At 43.3% G+C, this 27,213-nt stretch overlaps 1 protein-coding gene across 5 annotated transcripts in view; it reads left to right on the plus strand.

Annotated features, from left to right (window-relative positions):
* YAP1 (Yes1 associated transcriptional regulator) overlaps positions 1-27,213 on the plus strand; it is a 134,285-nt gene that overhangs the window by 97,565 nt on the left and 9,507 nt on the right. For 2 of the 5 annotated variants that reach the window (XM_063951519.1, XM_063951514.1), the window contains exons 4-7: positions 3,779-3,892; positions 16,284-16,474; positions 18,031-18,161; positions 19,208-19,320. In XM_063951519.1, the coding sequence (XP_063807589.1) occupies positions 3,779-3,892; positions 16,284-16,474; positions 18,031-18,161; positions 19,208-19,320 (549 nt within the window). The remainder of the gene's footprint in view (positions 1-3,778; positions 3,893-16,283; positions 16,475-18,030; positions 18,162-19,207; positions 19,321-27,213) is intronic. The other 3 variants (XM_063951515.1, XM_063951516.1, XM_063951517.1) reach the window with 3 other exon arrangements.

Here is a 27,213-nt window from a genome sequence, read left to right on the forward strand (position 1 = left end):
TTTTCACTGTTTCATGAATAGACCCTAGAGAGAGAGAAAGTACCAGCCAACCAGCTCCTACCTGTCATTTTTCAAACACAGTCTGTGACATGGCAGTTAGGAGCTGATTGGCTGGTACTTTATCACCTTTTATCCGTCTTCACGTTATCTCTTGCTAAGGCTTAATACATTTGGGCTATGGTGATATAATACATTTGGGCTATTTCCTTGTGATGTTTAGGTTATTATCATTAGATTTGTAAAATAGCTCCACAAGGGTTCTGTAGCATCGGAAATAGTTATGAAACAAACAGAATTATATGGTTACAAGGTGAACAGTTTAGATTGATACTAACTTGTACAGAAATTAACAGAAATTCATAATTATGACCTGAAGATTACATAATTGCCTAGAAGGAGTGAGGGCCCTGATTGTAAGAGCTTACAGCCCAGTGTTCTCTCCAGAAAATGTTGCCAGCCGGATGGCATCAAGAAATAGATGGGTTGGGAGGTGTAATCTATCTGGACGAGTATATCTTTTTTTTTTATAGCTTGCTGTATACTGCTCTTTACTGTTTGGACACGCATACCATTTTTCTAGCCCAGATACTGCCTACTGCCTTGCTGGAAAGATATTATTTGTAAGAGCTTTCCTGGAGATAGTGACTTGCTGGACAAAAGTGTGTCTGATACACTTCTGAACGCTGAGATAGTCACCTTCTACAATGTTTAATGGAAGAAATTGTTGCTGCTGCACTGCCGGGTCTAACTACGCCTGGAACTGTGACGCGGCCAGTAAGTTGCACCACTGACATTTCTGTGTGAATTGGGGAAACTGTTGCACAGAGAAATGTCAGCACTACCCATTGGCCAGGTCACAGTGCCATGTGGCATGTAAAAAAAGCAGTGTTTTCATTACCGTAATTGTGCTCTGAAGAATTAAGTACCCTTGCTGCTGATTGAGTCAGACACAATTCCTTGACCTAAAATTTAGTTTAATGGTATTTTACCTCACTGCTTACATAAATGCACCCTGTCTCCAGAGTTTGAATTATCTCAATAAATTATTGACCTACTGTCAAAATCTTTAACTGAAAGGTACCTATCAGTGAAGATACCCAATTTAAATTTAATTTATTAATTAATTCAGAAAAATGCATCCACTAATGGGCGCATCTGCCTGTATTGCTAGATTTCCTTCTCTCGTGAGACTATTGGGTGGAATTCAGTTAGACACTGGACTTATTGAATAACTGCCTGCAGCTATTGCAGTACTACCCTGGTGGTAATTGCATAGCTTTGGGCACTTAAACCAGAAGCTTTGGGGTACCATGGGAAATAATCAAATCGCTCCGGGCACTTAACCCCAGGGCTAAAATACTGCGGTAAGTCGTGTCACATTGAATGCCCCCCTTTGAATTTAACAATATGCACCACCTAATGGATATTTTTAAAGTGCAAAATATAGTGTATTGCTAAATTTTTATTTTCTTTACAACCAAATAAAAAAAAAAATATCTAAAGTGTAATAAATGAATACTTCTATACTGCACCCAGAAACAACTTCATGTTTTAGGGTGGTGGTAAACTGTAAATTCATAAATATGAATGCCTATATTCACCAAAGCTATCACTTTTCTATTTCTGGGAAAGTTTTGTGCCATTGACTTGTGTTGGTGAGAGAGTTGATTGCTGGGACATTTTTTCAAAATTATTAATAATCCATTTTAAATCCGTTCTAGGCAATACCCAATATACTCTACCAGTCTTTGAGATGTTTTTTATTGTGCAGTGATACCCTGTTTTAATTGCTAGTCAAACCTAGACACATAAAAATCTGTGGAAACCTTAATAGGTGCTCTATTCTAAAATGTCAATAAATAGAACCAGAAAGTGGGGGTAAAGTAGAAGTCTTTCTGGAGAAAAAACGCAGTCCTCCTTTCAATGATCCACGTCCACGGGCTATCTTTGTGCCAATCTTCTTTTATAATCTGTTTCACCTAAATGCACTCGTAAACGCAAACCTCTTTGGTTGTTTAAGAAGTCTTACTCTCCATATGCAATTAGGTGCGAGACCAAAAGCCTCAATGCAGTAACACCCTTAACCACCGCTTGCATTGAGGCTTTTAGTCTCACTCCTAATTGCATATGGAGAGATAGACCTCCTAAAAACTAAACTTGATTTTGTAAACTAAAACTTAAAATTAATAAGTTCTGTCCTTATACTCTTAACAGATTCATTACCCTTCAAAAAGTTGGTTTGGTCATGTTAATTGTTGAATGCTAGATCGTAAATTAGTTACCCATTTCATTGCTAGTATGAGAAATGTTAACATTTGAGTAATATTTTGTTATCACAGACCAGAAGTGTAGTGGCAGCAAGGCTTAGGGCAGGCCTGGCCAACCTGTGGCTCTCCAGATGTTGTGAAACTACGCATCCCAGCATGCCTTGCCACAGTTTTAGCATTCCCTAATAGCAAAACTGTGGCAAAGCATGATGGGACTTGTAGTTTTACAACAGCTGGAGAGCCACAGGTTGGCCAGGCCTGGCTTAGGGGATACCAGAGACTGTTTTAGGGGTGTAAATCAGCTAATCTGTAGATTATACATAGGTGAGTGTGTGATTGAGTTGATTACTTGAGTAGCCTTACAGTAGCATCCCAAATCATGCATGCGCAGGTGAGGCAAGTCCCTGTTAATTGGTTCACATTGGTGAGAAATAGAAAACACGGATTTAGCATTTCTATAAAGTCGCCTTCTCTGAACAATGCATAGAACCGTTGCTTTCTGGCAACACTTTGTTTTCATAGTTTATATTCATTCTTTGTAACCACTGTAACCCTTGTAGTGCACCCACGATGACTGCCCCCTTTAGTTTATTTTCTGCAAATGTAAAGCGCTTTGGGGCCTACTGAAGAAAAATGCTATATAAATTAGCATTAATAAAATTGTCCATACATACAGATGAAATGATTGTGAGCATTATATATAATACAACATGAATTTTTATGTTTATAGTGAAAAAGGCATATTCGCAAGATTGATCGACTCTGGTACTCTGGCTTCCAAACTGTTTGGAGTAGATGCCCCTCTATTTCCATTGGTTGTAGAGCAATCACTGCTTCTTCTTTGTTTGCTATAAAGCTGTAATGTAGAAATGTGGGTTATCGAGTTTCTGGGAGCTTATGTTAGCAGATTTGTACAATCATAGCTGGTAAAAAAAAGATTCAGCCGATCCGCGTGATTGTACTGTAGTATATGACCTTGTGTTTAAATGGTTATGATGCTGTCCAGCTCATGTAATATATATTAAACAAAGTAATTTTTTTTTATTCAATTAATTTTTCAAATAATAGCATAATTTAAATAAATGAAAAAAATATATATATTTTCTAATTTAACATTACACAAATGAGTTTTAAAGTAGAATTTTAGATAAACCATTGGATAACAGTGATCCCTGTTTTAAATGTAGGCTTTTTCCCATTAGTATTTTGGCATCTGTAAGCATGCTAAAAATGAAATATGTTTAGCTGTGGAGGGCTTATCTTGCATGTATTTTGGCAGATGTTGGTGCACATTAGTAAATGGTTGCACCTAAAAATACATCTGAAAGTCTCAATATTATTTCTTATCTATATATATTTAGGTAAATTTATATAAATAAAACGTTAACAACAATACTAAAGTATTGTTAAAATATATATTTAATTATTGACTAACTGAAAGTCTTGCGCATTCTGACAATCCCATTAGGAATGCTGCTTAAGATTAATTTTTTTAATTATTTGTGTTCTAGGTCCACTTCCAGATGGGTGGGAGCAGGCCCTGACTCCTGAAGGGGAAATCTACTACATAAACCATAAAAACAAGTCCACATCTTGGCTAGACCCACGGTTAGACCCGCGTTTTGGTAAGAACCATTCTGGTTGCTTTGACTGCCTGGTTCTCCGTATTCAGGAACTTTTCTGGTGTCATGCATGTTTAGCTTGAGCTAATTAAGTTTGATAGATTTGAGGTTTAGATCCCCTGTATGCCCTGTTTTAAAAGTGGTTGTGGTCCAATTTGTACGATTTCCTCTAGTGTCGTGACTTCCACACATAATATCTCTAAATAAGGCTATGCACCAAGAAAACTGAATCCAAGAGTCTTGTTTGCAAATAAGAGCTTTTTTGTTCTATGAAAACAAAGCTTATTAGAGCTTTTTTATTTTAGGTTTACAACAACTCCTAAGAGGTTTTTATTTATTTAATTTTTTTATATTCAAAGATAAGACATTCACAGACGTGTCCTCCAAAGTGTGTCACACTTTCCTGTTATATACTTGGTCAACTTATAATAAAAACCGATGTTATGATCACATAAAAAGCTCTGTTTTAGGTTTCATGGTGTATAGCATTATTGTTATTATTATTATTATTATTCTTTATATGGCGCCAAAGGGTTACTTATTCAGAAATATTCTTTGTAGGTGTGCACATATACTTTACATAGCATAAAGTATGCGCACATGTTCCTTTCATGAACATTGTATATGTATATCATTCAATCTATAGAGAGCTAGAACAAACAAATAATACACAAACAGTATATAGTCTCCTTCTACACAGCGAAGCCAGTAGGATTTATTTAGCATTTGAGTGTTTGTTTTTTAAATGGTGTAGTAATGGAGTCGGTCAGCGGGAACTTATACTATACTAACATATACTATACTAACATTTACTGGTGGCTAATTCTGTTCTGTAGACCATTCCAAAACTGTGCGGTGGTTTATCACTCTCTTCACCTTCTTTGCTGTGTGAACTTTAATTTGTTATTTTATATAGACTCTTAACTGTTTTTCCTCTAATTTTTTATATGTCTAATATATTTAATAATATTTTTATTATGACTTCTGTCTGTGTCATATGACTGATTGAATAATCTGGCTATATCCCATCTGTCCCCAATAGTTTTTTTTCACTTTCGGTGTTTAGAGTTCTTGTAGGATTTCCTGGGTAAATGGATTTGTGTCTACCTCCTTTTGAGTAGTGTTGCCTCTTCACTGTGCTTCCTTCTTTCTCCTTCTGGTATGAATACTGAGAATATAAGTATTAAGAGTGGTATGCTGAACTGGTCTCTCTCAACAGGACACTCTACCTCCATCTTTAGTCTTTCAAGTGAACCTATTGGTTTTTGTTTTTACTTTTGTACCTAATAAAATGCTGGGTCCCTTTTTCCTATGACTGCACGGTCTTCTCTTCAGCTTGGTCTTATGCATTGCTTTCTTAGACTCCCTTTTTTGCTTCATATAATACCTCGTTTGGAAACCAAACTGGCTTCTTCATTTTCCTAACCTGTTAAATGCAAAGGTCTGACTTTTTGATTTTTCCCACTGTTCCATGCCAAAGAATCACTTCACATTTTCCATTCTCTTAAATGTCGGCACTCCTAAATTCTAGCACCTTTGTTTACGTGTGGTGTGAGTCAGTCCGCCTTTATGATGAGAATTGTTCCTATTTTCTCACCCACTTGTATGTGATACATTTCATTAGCGCTATTTTATGTTATTATGTTATCTTATTAACTTGTAATAATAAGTTGAAGACCTGTCTACACTAAACTAGAGAACTTTATTCTTTGTAGATATTGTGCTTTGTGGGGAGACACTTCTACAGAAGCACAACAGTCCACTTGTTAATTTACATATATGAAGGACCACTTGAAACTAATCTCATGTGAGAGAATGAAAAAGCAGTCATCCCCCAAAACTGGGTGTGGATCATAGTGTCGACATTAAGTCGACAGTCATTAGAATGACCACTATTGGTCGACAGTGACTAGGTCGACACCTGAAATAGGTTGACATGGAAAAGGTCATTAGGTTGACATGGCAAAGGGTCGACGTGAGTTTTCAATATTTTTTTTGCTGTCGTTTTCTTCGTAAAGTGACTGAGAACCCCAATTAGTGTACCGTATCCCCTCGCATGGCGAGCAAACTTCGGGCAAGGTTAGTATTCCCAATCGTAGTCCACGTGGATTGTAAAGTATGAAAAAGTGAAAATAACATTTTTTATAAAAAATTGGAAAAATCATGTCGCCCTTTTCATGTGTCGGCATTTGCAATGATGACCTAGTGACCATGTCGACCAATAGTGGTCGACCCAAATGCTGTCGACCTAAAGACCAGATACCCCCAAAACTACTTTTGTTGCATCACAATAGTCACAGGGATTTAGACCTGTGTGTCCAGTATACTTCTCGGTCTGTGTTTTTAAACACTAAACCAACTCTGATTTTTATGATTAAACCGCTTAGCTGTGGATATTTGTCCTACTGCCTACAGCCGACCAATGACCCCAGAGCTTATACTTAAATAAAAAACAAAAGGCCGTATTTGGCAAAATAGCTCACGATTTTCATTGAATATTGACAAGGTGCGCAAGCAATTTGCTCCAGCCCAAAGCAGCAATTAAACCTTGTGGGAGATATACACCACTGGCTTTCCAATATCTAGGAGAATACACCCCCCCCCCCCTCCCCTGGATCAGTACCAGAACCCTCCAAAGAAGGTATATTGGACCACCTTGCGAGGGTGGTGTCACAAAGCCTCACCAAGAATGTGGCACCACTTTGAGTACAAACCTAGGTGTTTAACAGCCTTCGGGCTTATGTAGCCCTCAAAATATCTATATATTGAGTGCAATAATATAAAGAGTAAGGTTTGTTCCTAACTGGGTATTTTGTAAAAAAAATAATTTATGAATAGCCAATAAAAACTGTATGGATAATGAAACCTTTCTACTATTCACTAAGATTAAGAACATTTTCAATTATAGATTCATTTGTGCATTGAGCAATGGTTGGTAAGATGCAGCCCTCAGGAATTCTTGTTTGGTTCCCCCTTTCCTCACCAAAACTTACTTCACAGTATGCTCTTAGAATTAATTATGACACCAACGTGAAGTAGTCATTTGTGTTTGCCTCTGATGCAGAACATTGGTTCTTGGACTTGATGATGAAAGGAAGGACATAGTTTGGGAAATTATGACTGCAGTTAAGAAACCACCTGCTCAGTGTGTCCAATAGCGAATTCTTCAGTGTGCTCCTTGATTTAATGTTAGTAGAGCTGATTTGGAATATTATGCTGTAGTAGAATTTATTACGTTAAGATTACAATGCATTGTGGGTAGAGGTGGGACATTGGAGGCAATGGATGGGTTGACTGTAGAGTATCCTCACCACCCCGTTTTTCTTTCTGGATTAGTACTGCTCAATGGAGTACCCAACTGTTATGTAAAACTCCTAGCTATGAGGGGCGGTATCCGTTCACATGGTCGACCATGTTATGGTCGACAGTCATTAGGTCGACCACTATTGGTCGACATTGACATGGACACATGGTCGGCACATGAAATGGTCGACACATGAAAGGTCGACACATGAAAAGGTCGACATGAGTTTTTTAACTTTTTTTTTCTTTTGGGGAACTTTTCCATACTTTACGATCCACGTGGACTACGATTGGAACGGTAATCTGTGCCGAGCGAAGTGGTAGCGGAGCGAAGGCACCATGCCCGAAGCATGGCGAGCCATGCGAGGGGACGCGGTGCACTAATTGGGGTTCCCAGTCACTTTACGCAAAAAAACGACACCAAAAAAACTAAAAAAAAAAAACTTGTGTCGACCTTTTCATGTGTCGACCATGTCAATGTCGACCAATAGTGGTCGACCTAATGACTGTCGAACATAACATGGTCGACCATTCATACCGGAACCATGAGGGGCACCTCAGGAGCAGTGTGGTGAAACGGTTAACATGCCAAAAAATGTTAGAATTGGTGATTTGTGATGCCCAAACACACAGATTTGTAATCTTTGTGCACACTAGGCCATTATAATGCAATCGTCAGGCCACATGTGAGGCTCCTGACCTCTAGTTTGGCTGAAGTGGTTACAGATGTGGAACTGTTATATTTTAAATCTTTGGTAGTTTAGATGTTGCTCACTTCTAGAAGTCAGAGTGCGACTCCAATATCCGCATTGAGGAATTTGTTCGCTGCTGGAGAGTTTTCGCCCTGGAGCCCTTCTGCTAACATCTCATTATCTCTTGGTCTTAATTACTGTTTGCTGTACCGTAAGCGTTAATTATCACTTGTGTTTCATTCTTCTCTGTACACACTCTCCCCCCCCCCCCCCCCCCTTTATCTAAATGCAAACAAAAGCCTTGTTTGCTGTGATGTGCTAGGGAGGGGGGGGGGGTTAATTGGGGTTTTTGTTTTTTGGTGGAAATTTTGTTTAAGAAAATGTAATCTTCCCTGCCCCCATATCCTGGTTTCCCTCTTAAGCTGAACAAAGCTTTTTCTCTGCCTGTGAGGTCTGTCCTGGCTGCTTAATGCTACCTTTGTCAATCAAATGCTTTCCAGATTTGTAGAGGTTTTGTATGGATATCTGACGAGGCACGAGCTAAACCCTGAATTGCAATATGAAATTCATAAGTTTTGTAATGAACCAGATACCCTCCAATAACTTGCATGGTCTAAGTACTCCTAGGGCCTGATTCAGACTAACACGCATTATGGACGACTGATGCTATTGAGCGATTTTCTACTGGGTATGTGCCTAGCGTTGGGTACACACTGGCCGATATATCGGCTGTTCAGTTGAATGGTCGATATATCGCGTACATGTCAGCTGGTGTGTAACAACGACGTACAGACATATCGCGTCAGCCCTTCAGCACAGCCGATGGCCAATATATCTGTATCTATCAGCGCATTGTGCTGCTGACCACCCGTACATTTGCTGCAGGGGGCGGTGGTGATTGACAGCACAACTAGCACAACACATCATGCCGACGATCGTTAATTGTGTATGCCCTTACCGATCAACAGATAGTTTGGCAGTCTGGCCGATCCTTAAGTCAGTAGCGATTTAGACACATGGGGGCATAGGGGTGGTATTCATGTGACCGCCGGTCAGATGACCGACAGTCACATGACCTCCTCCACCAGCCCGACGGGTCACTTGCTGCACTCGCCCCTCCCCGCCGGGATCCCGGCGTCGGTATGCTGCCGGGATCCCGGCGTCGGTATGCTGCCGGGATCCCGGCGTCGGTATGCTGCCGGGATCCCGGCGTCGGTATGCTGCCGGGATCCCGGCGTCGGTATGCTGCCGGGATCCCGGCGTCGGTATGCTGCCGGGATCCCGGCGTCGGTAAGCTGACCAGCGGTCAGGAGACCGCCGGTCAGCCGTACTACACCCGGGGCATAGGCATCAACGCTTGGAGATAAAAGGGGTCATTAGCTCCTAACTGCCATGTTACAAGCTTTGGGACATATTTATTAAACCTGGTGAAGTGATAAAGTACCAGCCAATCAGCTCCTAACTATCAAGCTACAAGCTGGGTTTCAAAAATGACCGGAGCTGACTGGCTGGTGCGTTATCACCTTCCACTTCATCACTTCTCCAGGCTTAATACATTTGCCCCTGTGTTTGAAAAATGACATTTAGGAGCTGGTTGGTTGGTACTTTTTCTCCATCCCCTTTATCTCCATCCAAGACTGCTAAATTTTTGTTTGATCCAGTATAGTTCACCTTGTTACTTGGATAAGCCTGCTGGACCACATAAGGTAATGTATGCAGAGTCCATGTGATGTTTCTGAAACACTGTATTGTGCAGATAGTAACATAGTATTTGAGGTTGAATAGAGGCAAATTGCCCATCGTGTTCAACCTGTTTTAAGTTGAGATGATTCTACATACTTGCTGAATAATGGGGGTAATTCCAAGTTGATCGCAGCAGGATTTTTGTTAGCAATTGGGCAAAACCATGTGCACTGCAGGGGAGGTAGATATAACATGTGCAGAGAGAGTTAGATTTGGGTGGGGTGTGTTCAATCTGCAATCTAATTTGCAGTGTAAAAATAAAGCAGCCAGTATTTACCCTGCACAGAAATAAAATAACTCACCCAAATCTAACTCTTTCTGCACATGTTATATCTGCCTCCACTGCAGTGCACATGGTTTTGCCCAATTGCTATCAAAAATCCTGCTGCGATCAACTTGGAATTACCCCTAATGTTTTATGACTAGTTAGCTACTATAACTCATGTTACCCCCAGATTAACCACGTTGATATTTTAAGTATTATAACCTTGGATAGCTTTTTCATTCAGAAATTTTATCCATTCCTTTTTTAAATCCAATTACAGAGTCCGCCATTACCACCTTCCTTGGCAGGGAATTCCACATCCTAATTGCCCTAACAGTGAAGAACCCTTTCCTCTGTTGCGTTTGGAACTTTCTCTCCCCCAGTCGCAGCGAGTGCGCACGTGTCCTAAACTGTGTTCTTTTAATAAATAATTCCTCTGATAACTCTTTGTGATGTCCCTTTACATATTTGATGATATTAATAATATCTCCTCTTAGGCGCCTCTTTTCTAGTGTATACATATTCAGCCTAGTAAGTCTTTCCTTATAGTCCAGTCCTTCTAGGCCTTTAATCAATTTAGTAGCTCGCCTTTGAACACTTTCGCGTTCACTGATGTCTTTTTTATACAATGGTGCCCAAAACTGAACACAATATTCTAGGTGCGGACGTACCAATGCCTTATACAGCGGCATGATTACATCCGAGTCCCTTGTCTCAGTTCCCCTTTTTATGTACGCTAGCACCTTACTTGCCTTCTTTACTGCGTTTTGACATTCTGTATGGTTATTAAGCCTATTATCAATGAATGTCCCCAAATCGTTTTCCAACTCTGTTTCCCCTAGGCCAGGCATGTCCAAACTGCAGCCCTCCAGCTGTTGAGAAACTACACATCCCAGCATGCCCTGACACAGCTTTTGCATTCTCTGACAGCAAAACTGTGTCAGGGCATGCTGGGATATGTAGTTTCACAACAGCTGGAGGGCCGCAGTTTGGACATGCCTGCCCTAGGCGTTCCCCATTTAATATGTAGGATGCAAGTTTGTTTTTAGTCTCAAAATGCATAACCTTGCATTTGTCTGTATTGAACCTCATTTTCCATTTAGACGCCCAGAGTTCAAGTTTAGATAGATCATTCTGCAAGGACTCCACATCCAATTCTGAATGAATTACTTTACACAGTTTAGTATCATCTGCAAAGATTGACACTGCTTTCCAGGCCTATTTCTAGGTCATTGATAAATATGTTGAACAGTAGTGGTCCGAGTATGGACCCTTGTGGTATTCCGCTGACTACTGGGGACCAGGTTGAAGACTTCCCGTTGACCACTACTCGCTGTACCCTGCTATCCAACCAGCTGCTTATCCATGTGCAAATAGTTTTTCCTAGGCCAAGCTCCTTTAATTTGATCATCAGTCTCCTGTGAGGAACTGTATCGAAGGCTTTTGCAAAATCTAGGAAGACCATGTCCACTGCTTTTCCTTGATCAGGATTATTGCTCACTTCCTCGTAGAAGCTTATTAAGTTAGTCTGACATGACCTGTCCCTCACAAACCCATGCTGGTTCTTGCTAATAATCCTAGCAGACTGTAGATACTCCTGTATGCCGTCCCTTAGAATTCCTTCCAATATTTTCCCCACTATAGATGTTAAACTAACTGGTCTGTAGTTTCCCGGAAGATTTTTGGATCCCTTTTTAAATAATGGCACTACCTCAGCTATACGCCAATCCTTCGGTACCATGCCTGATCTAATTGAACTATTGAAAATCAAGTATAGGGTTCGTGCTAGTTGTGAACTAAGCTCCATAAGAACCGTCGGGTAAAGTCCATCAGGACCAGGTGATTTATTAATCTTAATTTTGCTTAGTCTCTCCCGGACTACTACTTCGCTTAAACAAGTATCTAACCATGAATCATTACTGTCACAATTGTTATGCTCTACTCCCACAATCAGTTCTTCACTGGTGAATACTGATGAAAAGAATTTGTTCAGTATTTCCGCTTTTATTTCGTCATTATTTATCAATTCTCCTAATCCATCTTTTAATGGACCTATATTCTCCTTTTTTAACCTTTTTACCGTTTATGTATTTAAAAAACTTTTTAGGATTGGTTTTACTCTCTACAGCGATTTGCTTTTCATTTTCCATTTTAGCTGCTCTTATTGCTTTTTTGCTTTTCTTATTACACTCCTTGTAATACTTGAAAGACACCCCCTTTCCATTAGATTTAAATGCTTTGAAAGCCCGCTTTTTTTTTTTTATCCATTTCTGCCTTAACCTTCTTGTTAAGCCACTATAATATAATACATAATATGAGGCTAGTGAGGCCAGCAGAGGAGAGCCACGTTCCTGTCCGTCAGTCAGGCAGCCACCAGCTGGATTGGAGAGCCGCGGAAGCTGTATTATTTGTTTTAGATTTTTAGAGTAATTTGCTTTCTGTTTTTTTATTATTTTATTTTTGTGGTTAGCAGAGCTGTGGCCTCCTCTCTACCTTTTGGCATGTGCGAGGCGTGACCAGATCACCGCTGGTCGCATGTACATCACATATGCACATAACCTCCCCAGCTATTATACAGAAAAGCACACAGAAGTGATGGAAGAAAGGTCTTCTCTTAGAATATCACCATAGAAAGAGCCTTAAAATCTATTTGCAGAGACTGCCAAGTTAGGTAGCTGTTTACCTCCTGGCATGTGCCCAGGCGTCTTATGTCATGGTGTCCTGCTGGAAATAAAACTGCAAGGGGAAACTAGGTTAACCCACCTCAGCAAACACAGCGTTCTGTTACATGAATAGACCTTTTCTCAGATCATTGAGAAAAAGAAGGGGTGGGGGGGATGTTCAGGCCTTCCCTCTAATGCATGACTAGCCAGTTCCCTGTCATTTCTTGCCCAAGCTGATGCGTGGTTATAGCTTTCTGTCGGCGCTGTAGAATGTGAGATCAGGCTTGGACTGACCCATAGGGGTACGGCACCACTGCCTGGATGCCACCTCCAGCTCTTATGGTGCCCATACACTTATGAGATAATCGGTGCTATCTTTCGATTTCGACCACATATGTGAGAGAAATCGAAGGATTGTATGCACATTTTAGTACCTTGAGACGCGATGCGCGGGCATGCCGGTCGAATATCGCATTTCAAGATATTATGTGCTGCACTTAATATTTCTCGCATCGCAGTGCGATCGCGTGTGGTTTTAAACCCACATGAGATATATCACACTGCAATGGGGAGCGGCCAGAGGCCGCTCCCACTCGGCTGTGACGTGCCCATCACGTGATTACCATGCGATCTATCGCATGATTGCATGGTAATCACTTTGGCAGTTCAGGCACGATTTCATCGCACCTGAACTGCCGGTGCGATGCCCCGCGATGTTGCGTCGCGGGGCATCGCACAAGTGTATGGGCAGCATAAGGATCAGGTTCCAGACTGTTAACTTGAATTATACATTATACACGTTACCTTATACTGGACTATGGTGTATTTTTTTACAGTGCATTGCCGTTATTAATCTGGAACATTATCATGCATACAGCAGCTGAATTTACTGTATATATTTATGAAGGGGCCCAGACGTTGCACTCTCTAATGGTTAGTCAAACCAATGAGGTGGCAGGCCACACCCCCTCTGCAGACCGACCACACCCGTAAGCATGGGCCCCTACCGCTGCATTCCCCCGGTGGGCCCTACATGCCCCAGTCCAACACTGTGTGAGATGATGTACTAGATGATGACGCAAGTATGCAAATAGTGTCTTCATTTGTTTTAAAGGTGAAGTTGGTTAACAGCTGAAAAAGATACCATAACCCACAGTTAGGGGTGTGGATTAATAGATTTACAATGTATATGGCGACAGCCAGGTTGATGCCATATGGTCAACATGTATCAGGTCTACAGGTACAAAAGGTCAACAGTTGAAAGGTTAACATGGTCGGCTTGAAAATGGTCAACTTATTTTTGTTAGCCTAAATCTAACACTAAGACCCCTCGCCGCCCTCCCGACCCCCCTTGGTGTCTAATCCTAACCCTTCACCTAGTGCCTAACCCTAAACCTAAAAATGTTGAATAAACATGTCGACCTTTTGTACCTGGCAACCTAATGCATGTCGGCCATATGGTGGTGTCGACTCATTGACTCTCGAAATACCTACCGTTAGAACCTGATTGTGGTCACACAGATGCAACTGTGAACCGCTTAAAAATGCGGCCATACACCGGTCATTTGAGTCGCATACATCTTTGCCCTCCAACCCCACCAACCGACCTCCATACCCCACTCCTCCATTCACCAGAACAGCCGTCACTCCTAACATTGGCACTGGCAGGAGGTCTGTCTGGCTTTGGTGACCATAGTGCATATGAGTAACCCAGAATAGGATGCATCTCTGACAACACACCCATGACACACACACAAGTCTCTATTCTTGCGACCTCTGTATTGATGCCCAGTTGCCACCCACAGTTGCCCATTTAGCGGCCAGAGAGAAATGGCTGTGTTTTGAGCACTCTGAAACATATGTACATCTGCAGAGATATATATGCAGAATGGGACACATGCATAGGAAGTGAAAAGTCGCTAGATAAGGCCACAGTCTAGGTTCCATGCAGCTCTGAATCAGACCAGCATACGTATATGTTTTGTAAATGTTTATTTGTAAGACACTTGCATATGTTATGACAGGTAAATGGTCTTGCATTACACTTGATTCGGATCTGTGGATGTAGTGTAATTTGTGTCCTTGCAGGCTTAGCATATGGCTTCTAGTTGTACCTGATTTTTTTTTTTTTTAAACCTGTCATATAGATCAGGCATAATTCTCAAACACGGATACAGACTAAATCCATGGGGCGTAGGGGTCGTTATGCACATGTGAATGAGCCCTTTGTTTTACACAGCTGATATGTATCAATCCAGCGGGCATCCAGTTTAATCTTTTTGAATGTACACCCCCAGCATTCTACAGTGGAACTTGGCAATCAGATCCTGTCGTTTTTTTTTCGTGTTGATGTAACATTGTTGCTGGATGTTAAGGGCCCCATACAGTAGAACGATAATGCCCGATTTCATCCAATTTTGGGCATTCGGGCCAATATATAGAGTGAAATCGGGCATTTTGGAGGCGTTTCCGATCAGATGCGCGTTTTCCCGTGAGGGTCGGATCGGCTCCGCTAGATCGTTAGTGCTGCACTCGTGATATGTCTGTTCCCGCAGGCATGGCTGGGATCACATACGATATATCGCATTCAAAATGTACCAAATCGTATGGAACCACTCCCGGGAAGCTCCCGGGAGAGTTCAAGGGAAATCGCCTCCGACTTCAGCCTCAGGACATAGCGTTGTAGTGTATGGGGCCCTTTACAGCAGAGAAGCTGCAATTTTTCAAACCTGCAGCAGCATAGGACCCTCAGGTTACATCTGTAAATTTATGTGGATGGCAAATACACACTTCAGTATGGGGTTTGGTATGTTATACCGGTCGCTGGGATGCCGGCGGTCACATGACCAACAGTGTCATCCAGACTGTGAAGATCCTGATGTTGGAGCGGATACTGTTAGGAATAGGCACTAGGGGGGGTGTTTTAGCCCTAGCCGCGCCCCCCCCCCCCCCCCCAACCCTCTGGGGGTGGCGGCTGGGGCTAAACCCCCCACTAGTGCCTATCCCTAACAGTGTCCCCTCTACCTACCTTTTTGGCTGTCTGTGTTCCAGCTTTGGTCACATGACCACCGGCATTCCGTCCATCGGGATGCTTAGTGCATCCCCTTTAATGTATATGAAGTCCCTGAAGAGCAATATACCTTTTTAAACTGATGATCTAATCATTTTAGTTTTTACTTATTAATGAAAATATTACTAAAGTTTGTTTCTAGTTCAACTCCGTCAGCCTGAATTAAATAATGTATGCTTTTAAGACGCTATTATGGCTTTAAATGTTATGCACACTTCAATGATTTGTCCACCTTCGGGTTACTTTGTACCTGTGCGTGCCCACCTACAACTTTCAATGTCTGTGCAGAAAAATAAATAGAAGTTGTAAATCCCTTAAATATGCCGACGAGCGTTCTTTAAATAGTAAGCACAAGTAAAGGGTGTCCTTTCTCCAGCATTAAAGCATATTTTTTAAGTATTGCTATGGGAAGTTTATAAAAACCATCTTTGTGGTGAATATCTTATTTGTACCCCAGAGATTTTCCCTAAAACTTTCCCATTAAAAAAAAAAGGAAAAATAAGTCTTAACGCTGGAGTTTATTGCATAACCTCAGGACCTGGGTGGCCAGTCCAAAAAAGTGAGCTCAAATTGTTTTTGGTTTTGCAAATACTACAAGTCTGTATGCCAAATACGTTACAAGTAAAAAAAAAAAAAAAAAATGTATTTCTTCTTCCAGCTATGAACCAACAGAGACTGAGTCAGAGTGCACCGGTGAAATCACCACCGCCAATAGCACCACAGAGCCCCCAGAGTACTGTCATGGGAGGTGGAGGCAACCAGCAGCAGATGAGGCTTCAACAGCTTCAGATGGAAAAAGAGCGTCTACGAATCAAGCACCAAGAACTGCTTCGGCAGGTGAGGCCACAGGTTAGAAACGGCATTTTGTTCTTCTCTATGTTTGTCTTGTTGTCTCTGTTATTATAATAAGGGTTAGGTATGCTCTAACAGACCCTTTGGATGTACATCGAATGGTTCACCATCGATGGGATCAATGATACCTTCCATCGGAAGCAGGAAACCATAGACAAAGACACCCATTCATGGCTTCAGCCATCAGTGGGTGGCACGAGTTCGAGTATGGGCCAATCAGAGGAGGAGAGCAGGGGTAACAGGCACCGGTTGTGTGAGGGCAGGGCTAAGTGACGTGCAACTGAGTAAAAAAAAAAAACCCACATTTTACGGTAACCATAGAATCTCAGCCATCAATAGCAAAACATCGACCTTTTGTTTGCTGAACATTCCATGTTCATCCCTAACAGACACCTCTTGATTGTGAAGAGAAACAGTCAAGATGGTGTTGATGGTGGAATATTGATCGGTTTGACAGTGGTGGCTATCAGCGTCTTTTCATGGTCTTCCTGTACAAGACCAGCATGTTTTTTACGTTTTATAGGTGTCACTAGTTTCGGACGATTTTGTCTTGGAATGTAAGACCTCATATAACCAGTTGGGTGGGGGATTCCGACAGTCAGGATGGTGATAGTCAAAATACAGACAGTGGCATCCTGACTGTCGTAATCCCAAAACATTTTGGTAAGTGCTGTAACCCTAACACTCCCCTCCTGCAGCCCTAACCCTAACCGCAGGAGCTGATTGGTTTAGTCATTTATCTCTCTCCACTTTATCACTTTTCAAGGCTTCAAGTGCATCTGCCCCAAATAGAGCTATGGGAAAGGAGTAGGAAAGTTACATGGGCGGGTTGTAGTGGCAGAGGGATGGTAAAGCGATTGGGGGGGGGGGTGAAAGAGACGGGGAAAAAGGAAGTTAGAGATGGGGGGGGGGGGGAGGTCGGCGGAGCACACAGGAAGTAAAAAAAATCCTGCAGCATTTAAGAGAAAAAAATCCTGCAACTGCTAGACATATAGACATATATATATTTACTAATAGATTTAGGAATTTCTATTTGTTTTTCTTTTCTCTGTCATGTGGCGTTCAGTAAAGTAAATGTGTAAATAACATCTGTTTTTTGCCTAAGAGCTTTTATCAAACTCCCCGTGATCCCTTAGGCTCCCTCCACATCTTCCTTCCACTATAGAGAAATATCTGAATGTGAAGTGCATTAGTCTGCTGTATAGAAGGGAAGTTTTTGGGGGGAGTTTTTAGCACAAATAAGAGAAGATTTTATCTGGGAAGACCAGGACAATGGTCGGACCTTATATGGGCTGAGTAGCTGCTCTTTGTAGTCACAGACTGTACATCATTTTTTATTTTTTTTGTAGATTCAAATATTTGTATAGCTACATTTTCTTTATAACATAATATAAATGATGTAGTAGGTGATCTACAAAGGTGTGTGAAGTAACCGCGCCAGCCGTGTCCGTTTAATGCTAGCCTACCGTTTAGCTGATGTCTTTAATACTGGACTGGATAAATGCCATGTCTTTATTGGATTTAGTAGTACACAAGTTTACTTGTCTCTGCAGGAACTCGCTCTTCGTAGCCAGATACCAACCATGGAGCAAGACGGTGGGACTCAGAACCCTGTGTGTTCGTCTGGAATAACTCAGGAGCTCCGAACAATGACCATGAACAGCTCTGATCCTTTCCTCAACAGGTTTGTAGTATACTTTCAGGCAATGGCAACCAAACAATGACAGTAGTTGCCTTGGTGATTGACGTTGTTTAGAGTATATTCCTATCGGTTTGAAAATAGCCAATTCTAAGATGACGTGTTGCCAGGTCCTTGGTGACATTCCTACTGTACTATACTATGTCCCGTGCAGACAGTGAAGGAGAAAACTTCTGTTACCTCATGATCCTGTTTGCCCTATAAGTTACTGTAAAGCCAGTTCACTTTTTTTGTGTTTTGCTCTCTTAGGGGGAGGTTAAATTGTTTATAGAGGACAAGTGGAGAGATATCCCATAGCAACTAATCAGATTCTACCTTTCATTTGATAGCAAGTACCAGGTAAATGATAGCTAAAATCTGATCAGATAAATCTGCCCATCAGAGAGTGATTCAGTTAAACTTGATGCCCACGATGTTCCATGCTGGAACAGCACATTGCAACCAGCGGCATTGGTACTTTTTCCTCCCACCACATAGAGGTAAGCAGGAAAAGTAGTGATGCCCACTAGCTCACCTGAATGGAGTACATCTGTCTGTACATGGCGCCCTTCACTGAGTCTGCTTCCCCTGTACCTCACAAATCTCCTATTGTGCAGTCTTGAGGAATCGGGACTGAGGGGGGGAAAACTATCAAACATCTGCCAGAGGAAATGTGGAGGAGTTGCCCGTACCATCCTGTGAGATTAGAACTATCATTTATCGTCTACATTCTATCAAGTGATAGCTAGAATCTCTTTTGTTGCTATGGGCAACTCCTCCACTTTTCATTCCACCCACCCCACTGTTCTGACCATGAAGACATGTCCCTGATAATCGGGGATTAAAACATGCTTTTTATTCACCAAGACTCTACTAGTTCTAAGTGGTGTGCCCTACCTGGATACCAGAGTGGTTAAGATATTGTACTATATACTGAGCAATGCAGTGGTTATATAAGTGGTGCCTGACAGGATAGTTCCTGATCTATAGAGTTGTTCCTGAGGTGGTGATGAATGGCCCGGTCCTTATTCTCTCCCGCTTTCTGTTTGCAGCGGCACGTACCACTCCCGAGATGAGAGTACGGACAGTGGACTAAGCATGAGCAGTTACAGTGTACCACGGACTCCTGATGATTTCCTTAACAGTGTTGATGAAATGGACACAGGTCAGTTGGTTTTCAGTCTTGCCTGGATCACACTTTGCAAATGAAATGTTTGTGTTTTGTTTTTGCTAGTTCGGTATGGCGGAGCACATTGTATAAATGCACGCAGAGAGCTCAGTACACAGATGGAGCAGAGTTTAGTGCTGTGGGCTACACACATTAACGATTACGTTGAGTATCGATTTACCTTGTAACATCTGGCATTATCTTGATTTACACTGGAATTTCTCTGACATCCTAGTGGATGCTGGGGACTCCGTCAGGACCATGGGGAATAGCGGCTCCGCAGGAGACAGGGCACAAAATTTAAAAGTTTGACCACTAGGTGGTGTGTACTGGCTCCTCCCCCTATGACCCTCCTCCAAGCCTCAGTTAGGTTTTTGTGCCCGTCCGAGCAGGGTGCAATCTAGGTGGCTCTCATAAAGAGCTGCTTAGAGTAAAAGTTTTGATAGTTTTATTATTTTCAGTGAGTCCTGCTGGCAACAGGCTCACTGCAACGAGGGACCTAGGGGAGAAGAAGTGAACTCACCTGCGTGCAGGATGGATTTGCTTCTTAGGCTACTGGACACTAGCTCCAGAGGGACGATCACAGGTATAGCCTGGATGGGTCACCGGAGCCGCACCGCCGACCCCCTTGCAGATGCCGAAGTAAGAAGAGGTCCAGAAACCGGCGGCTGAAGGCTTTTCAGTCTTCATGAGGTAGCGCACAGCACTGCAGCTGTGCGCCATTGCGCTCAGGCACACTTCACACCGGCGGTCACTGAGGGTGCAGGGCGCTGGGGGGGGTGCCCTGGGCAGCAATGTTAATACCTTTCTGGCTAAAAAGAATACATCACATATAGTCCATGAGGCTATATGGATGTATTTCACCCCTGCCAGGTCTCAGAAAAACCGGGAGAAGAGCCCGCCGGAATAGGGGGCGGGGCCTATCTCCTCAGCACACAGCGCCATTTTCCTACACAGCTCCGCTGCTAGGAAGGCTCCCAGGCTCTCCCCTGCACTGCACTACAGAAACAGGGTAAAAAACAGAGAGGGGGGGCATTTTTTGGCGATATTATATATATTTAAGCAGCTATAAGGAAACAACACTTATATAAGGTTGTTCCTATATAATTATAGCGCTTTGGTGTGTGCTGGCAAACTCTCCCTCTGTCTCCCCAAAGGGCTAGTGGGGTCCTGTCTTCTATCAGAGCATTCCCTGTGTGTCTGCTGTGTGTCGGTACGTGTGTGTCGACATGTATGAGGACGATGTTGGTGTGGAGGCGGAGCAATTGCCGGTAATGGTGATGTCACCCCCTAGGGAGTCGACACCGGAATGGATGGCTTTGTTTATGGAATTACGTGATAATGTCAGCACGCTGCAAAAGTCGGTTGACGACATGAGACGACCGGCAAACCAGTTAGTACCTGTACAGGCGTCTCAAACACTGTCAGGGGCTGTAAAACGCCCTTTGCCTCAGTCGGTCGACACAGACCCAGACACGGACACCGAATCTAGTGTCGACGGTGAAGAAACAAACGTATTTTCCAGTAGGGCCACACGTTATATGATCACGGCAATGAAGGAGGCTTTGCATATCTCTGATACTGCAAGTACCACAAAAAGGGGTATTATGTGGGGTCTGAAAAAACTACCTGTAGTTTTTCCTGAATCAGAGGAATTGAATGACGTGTGTGATGAAGCGTGGGTTACCCCTGATAAAAAACTGCTAATTTCAAAGAAGTTATTGGCGTTATACCCTTTCCCGCCAGAGGTTAGGGCGCGCTGGGAAACACCCCCTAGGGTGGACAAGGCGCTCACACGTTTATCCAAACAAGTGGCGTTACCGTCTCCTGATACGGCCGCCCTCAAGGATCCAGCTGATAGGAGGCTGGAAAATACTCTAAAAAGTATATACACACACACTGGTGTTATACTGCGACCAGCAATCGCCTCAGCCTGGATGTGCAGTGCTGGGGTGGCTTGGTCGGATTCCCTGACTGAAAATATTGATACCCTGGATAGGGACAGTATTTTATTGACTATAGAGCAATTAAAGGATGCATTCCTTTATATGCGAGATGCACAGAGGGATATCTGCACTCTGGCATCAAGAGTAAGTGCGATGTCCATATCTGCCAGAAGAAGTCTATGGACACGACAGTGGTCAGGCGATGCGGATTCCAAACGGCATATGGAAGTATTGCCGTATAAAGGGGAGGAATTATTTGGGGTCGGTCTATCGGATTTGGTAGCCACGGCAACAGCCGGGAAGTCCACCTTTTTACCTCAAGTCCCCTCCCAGCAGAAAAAGACGCAGTCTTTTCAGCCGCAGTCCTTTCGTTCCTATAAGAACAAGCGAGCAAAAGGACATTCATATTTGCCCCGAGGCAAAGGAAAGGGTAAGAGACTGCAGCAAGCAGCCCCTTCCCAGGAGCAGAAGTCCTCCCCGGCTTCTGCAAAGGCCTCAGCATGACGCTGGGACCTTACAAGCGGACTCAGGGGCGGTGGGGGGTCGCCTCAAGAATTTCAGCGCACAGTGGGCTCACTCGCAGGTGGACCCCTGGATCCTGCAGGTAGTATCTCAGGGTTACAGGTTGGAATTCGAGAAGTCTCCCCCTCGCCGGTTCCTAAAATCTGCTTTGCCAACGTCTCCCTCAGACAGGGCGACGGTATTGGAAGCCATTCACAAGCTGTATTCTCAGCAGGTGATAATCAAGGTACCCCTTCTACAACAGGGAAAGGGGTATTACTCCACGCTATTTGTGGTACCGAAGCCGGGCGGCTCGGTAAGACCTATTCTAAATCTGAAATCTCTGAACCTGTACATACAAAAATTCAAGTTCAAGATGGAGTCACTCAGAGCAGTGATAGCGAATCTGGAAGAAGGGGATTTTATGGTGTCCTTGGACATCAAGGATGCTTACCTTCATGTCCCAATTTGCCCTTCACACCAAGGGTACCTCAGGTTCGTGGTACAAAACTGTCATTATCAGTTTCAGACGCTGCCGTTTGGATTGTCCACGGCACCCAGGGTCTTTACCAAGGTAATGGCCGAAATGATGATCCTTCTTCGAAGAGAAGGCGTATTAATTATCCCTTACTTGGACGATCTCCTGATAAGGGCAAGATCCAGAGAACAGCTGGAGGTCGGAGTAGCACTAACTCAAGTAGTGCTCCAACAGCACGGGTGGATTCTGAATTTTCCAAAATCCCAACTGATCCCGACGACACGTCTGCTGTTCCTAGGGATGATTCTGGACACTGTTCAGAAAAAGGTATTTCTTCCGGAGGAGAAAGCAAGGGAGTTATCCGAACTCGTCAGGAACCTCCTAAAACCAGGGACAGTGTCTGTGCATCAATGCACAAGAGTCCTGGGAAAAATGGTGGCTTCTTACGAAGCGATTCCATTCGGCAGATTCCATGCACGAATTTTTCAGTGGGATCTGCTAGACAAATGGTCCGGATCGCATCTGCAGATGCATCAGCGGATAAAATTGTCGACAAGGACAAGGGTCTCTATGCTATGGTGGTTGCAGAGTGCTCATCTGTTAGAGGGCCGCAGATTCGGCATACAGAACTGGGTCCTAGTGACCACGGATGCCAGCCTGAGAGGCTGGGGAGCGGTCACACAAGGAAGAAACTTCCAGGGCGTGTGGTCAAGCCTGGAAATATACTGGAACTAAGAGCAATCTACAATGCTCTAAGCCTGGCAAAACCTCTGCTTCAGGGTCAGCCGGTGTTGATCCAGTCGGACAACATCACGGCAGTCGCCCACGTAAACAGACAGGGCGGCACAAGAAGCAGGAGGGCAATGGCAGAAGCTGCAAGGATTCTTCGCTGGGCGGAAAATCATGTGATAGCACTGTCAGCAGTGTTCATCCCGGGAGTGGACAACTGGGAAGCAGACTTCCTCAGCAGACACGATCTTCACCCGGGAGAGTGGGGACTTCATCCAGAAGTCTTCCACATGATTGTAGTCCATTGGGAAAGACCAATGGTGGACATGATGGCGTCCCGCCTCAACAAAAAACTGGACAGGTATTGCGCCAGGTCAAGAGACCCTCAGGCAATAGCTGTGGACGCTCTGGTAACACCATGGGTGTACCAGTCAGTGTATGTGTTCCCTCCTCTGCCTCTCATACCCAAGGTACTGAGAATTATACGGCAAAGTGGAGTAAGAACGATACTAGTGGCTCCGGACTGGCCAAGAAGGACTTGGTACCCGGAACTTCAGGAGATGCTCACGGAAGATCCGTGGCCTCTACCTCTAAGAAGGGATCTGCTTCAGCAGGGACCGTGTCTATTCCAAGACTTACCACGGCTGCGTTTGACGGCATGGCGGTTGAACGCCGGATCCTAAGGGAAAAAGGCATTCCGGAAGAGGTCATCCCTACCCTGGTCAAAGCCAGGAAGGAGGTGAGTGCACAACATTATCACCGCATTTGGAGAAAATATGTTGCATGGTGTGAGGCCAGGAAGACCCCGACAGAGGAATTTCAACTGGGTCGATTCCTACATTTCCTGCAAACAGGATTATCTATGGGCCTCAAATTAGGGTCCATTAAGGTTCAAATTTCGGCCCTGTCGATTTTCTTCCAGAAAGAATTGGCTTCAGTTCCTGAAGTCCAGACTTTTGTAAAAGGAGTACTACATATACAGCCCCCGGTTGTGCCCCCAGTGGCACCGTGGGATCTCAATGTAGTTTTGGATTTTCTCAAATCCCATTGGTTTGAGCCACTCAAATCGGTAGATTTGAAATATCTTACATGGAAAGTAACCATGCTACTGGCCCTGGCTTCAGCCAGGAGAGTGTCGGAATTGGCGGCTTTATCGTATAAAAGCCCATATCTGATTTTCCATTCGGACAGGGCAGAATTGAGGACGCGTCCTCATTTTCTGCCTAAGGTGGTATCAGCGTTTCACCTGAACCAGTCTATTGTGGTGCCTGCGGCTACTAGCGATTTGGAGGATTCCAAGTTGCTGGACGTTGTCAGAGCATTGAAAATATATATTTCAAGGACGGCTGGAGTCAGAAAATCTGACTCGCTGTTTATACTGTATGCACCCAACAAGCTGGGTGCTCCTGCTTCTAAGCAGACGATTGCTCGTTGGATTTGTAGCACAATTCAACTGGCACATTCTGTGGCAGGCCTGCCACAGCCTAAATACTCCACTCCACAAGGAAGGTGGGCTCATCTTGGGCGGCTGCCCGAGGGGTCTCGGCATTACAACTCTGCCGAGCAGCTACGTGGTCAGGGGAGAACACGTTTGTAAAATTCTACAAATTTGATACCCTGGCTAAGGAGGACCTGGAGTTCTCTCATTCGGTGCTGCAGAGTCATCCGCACTCTCCCGCCCGTTTGGGAGCTTTGGTATAATCCCCATGGTCCTGACGGAGTCCCCAGCATCCACTAGGACGTCAGAGAAAATAAGAATTTACTCACCGGTAATTCTATTTCTCGTAGTCCGTAGTGGATGCTGGGCGCCCATCCCAAGTGCGGATTGTCTGCAATACTTGTACATAGTTATTGTTACAAAAAAAATCGGGTTGTTTATTGTTGTGAGCCATCTTTTCAGAGGCTCCTACGTTATCATACTGTTAACTGGGTTCAGATCACAAGTTGTACGGTGTGATTGGTGTGGCTGGTATGAGTCTTACCCGGGATTCAAAATCCTTCCTTATTGTGTACGCTCGTCCGGGCACAGTATCCTAACTGAGGCTTGGAGGAGGGTCATAGGGGGAGGAGCCAGTACACACCACCTAGTGGTCAAACTTTTAAATTTTGTGCCCTGTCTCCTGCGGAGCCGCTATTCCCCATGGTCCTGACGGAGTCCCCAGCATCCACTACGGACTACGAGAAATAGAATTACCGGTGAGTAAATTCTTATTTTTACATTCAATAGCAATATTTTCGGTGTATATGCTCATTTGCGCTACAGCACATTCTGCTCCACCTGTACAACTAAGACGGAAGTTAGCTAGTTGCAAGTGTGAGCACATTTTTGACATGGACAAAGACCTCCTGTACTTTACATCTATGTTTTTTTATTTGTCTACTCTATCTTGTTATGAATAACATTGGATATAGATGGGAGAAAACAGGAGCAGCAGGCTTTATTGTAGTACAGATGTATAGAATTAAAAAATAATTTGATTTACTTCCTTTTATTATTAATAAAGCAGAAAGCATTTTTGTGTCCAGAAACACTCTAGTCCATGTGATTCAGTCAATACTGTTACATTCACCAGACTCCATTAATGTTCATACATTACAGACTTAGGTGGAGAGGTAGCAAACTTTAGAGAGAGAGAGAGAGATAAAGTACCAACCAATCAGCTTTTAACTAGTGATGAGCGGATTCGGTTTTACTCGGTTTTACTCGGTTCTCAAAACCGAATCTTATTGGCTATCCAAAACACGTGACATCCGTGAGCCAATAAGATTCGGTTTTGAGAACCGAGTAAAACCGAATCCGCTCATCTCTACTTTTAACTTTCATGTTACAGGCTGTGTTTGAAAAATGACTGTTAAGAGATGATTGGTACTTTATCTCTCTCTCCAAGATTTGATACATATCCCCATAATTTTAAAATCCATTAAAAAGACAAACGATTAATTTTAATTTAACATAGTGTGAATTTCAAACATACTGTGTCTGGGACCTTTTTGCTGTCTTTTCTGGTTGGTACAGGTTAAGGGGGATATCCAATTAGCCCCGTTTTTTTACTGGGGCTAATTGTCCCGCCGGGGGCTATCTAATTAGCCCCGATAAACCACGGCACGTGACGGCTTATCGGCACGCGCCGGCAGGCGAAGCAGAATCCCCAGAAACAGCCCCGTTTTCGTCCGAAAACGGGGCTGTTTCACCCGAAAACACACAGGTTTCACTGAACCTGTGTGTTTTCGGGAGAAAGGTTTGTTTTTTTTTACACGCGATTTAACATAATAGCCTGTTAAAAAATAAAATAAAATTGGTGAAACATCGGAAAAAAGTCAGATAAACAGCCAAAAACTGTAGTTTTTCGGACCCAATGTTTTAAAGGGGATAATTGGATATCCCCATCCCTGTCTGCCTTATCCAAAATGCTTAGTATTTTGGATATTGGATTTTTCCGTATTTTGTAATAATTGCAAACCCTAATGAGAGATCTTGGGGATGGGACCCAAGTCTAAACATAGAATACATTTGTTTCATATACATTTTATACACACAGCCTGGAGGTCATTTTATACAGTATTTGTAATAATTTTGTGCATGAAACAAAGCTTGCGTATGTTGAGCCATCACTACCAGTTTTCCTCAAAAAAATACCATATTTTGGTATATTCCATCATTTGGAAGTTTCGATATGCGAGACTCAAATTGTATCAAGGTGGCCATACTCTTAAGCGACTTCTCCGAGGGAGAAGTCACATAAGATTTCCCTTGAACCGCCCGGCAGCTTCCCGGACGTCAGGATCGCATACGATACATCGTATGCAGTCTTTTTGCGTACAATGTATCTTATGCGATCCCATCCATGCCTGCGGGATCTGAGATATCTATAGTGCAGTACTTCTGATCTAGGGGCTCCGTTCCGATGTTCACGGGACCGCGCATCGGATCGGGGGTAAAGCGATTTGCCCGTTTTCATCCCGATTTATCGGCCCAAAACGTCGGAATTGGATGAGATCGTCCAAAATCGCACTAGTGTATGGGCACTTTTACAACAAGAAGTTTATATAGCTGTATATTTCCATTTCATTTGTCTGGACTATTCTACAATACGTGACAGAAGAATTAGTCTAAATTCCCATAAAGTCTGCCATGTCATTCCAATCTAGTTAAACAAAAAAAAAAAAACCTCTGTTTAATGGACACACACAGAACAGTGATCTGGTGGTGTCTGAGCTACAAACCGCCATATCTGA

The sequence above is a fragment of the Pseudophryne corroboree genome, chromosome 2 (assembly GCF_028390025.1).
Source record: "Pseudophryne corroboree isolate aPseCor3 chromosome 2, aPseCor3.hap2, whole genome shotgun sequence".
NCBI lineage: Eukaryota > Metazoa > Chordata > Amphibia > Anura > Myobatrachidae > Pseudophryne > Pseudophryne corroboree.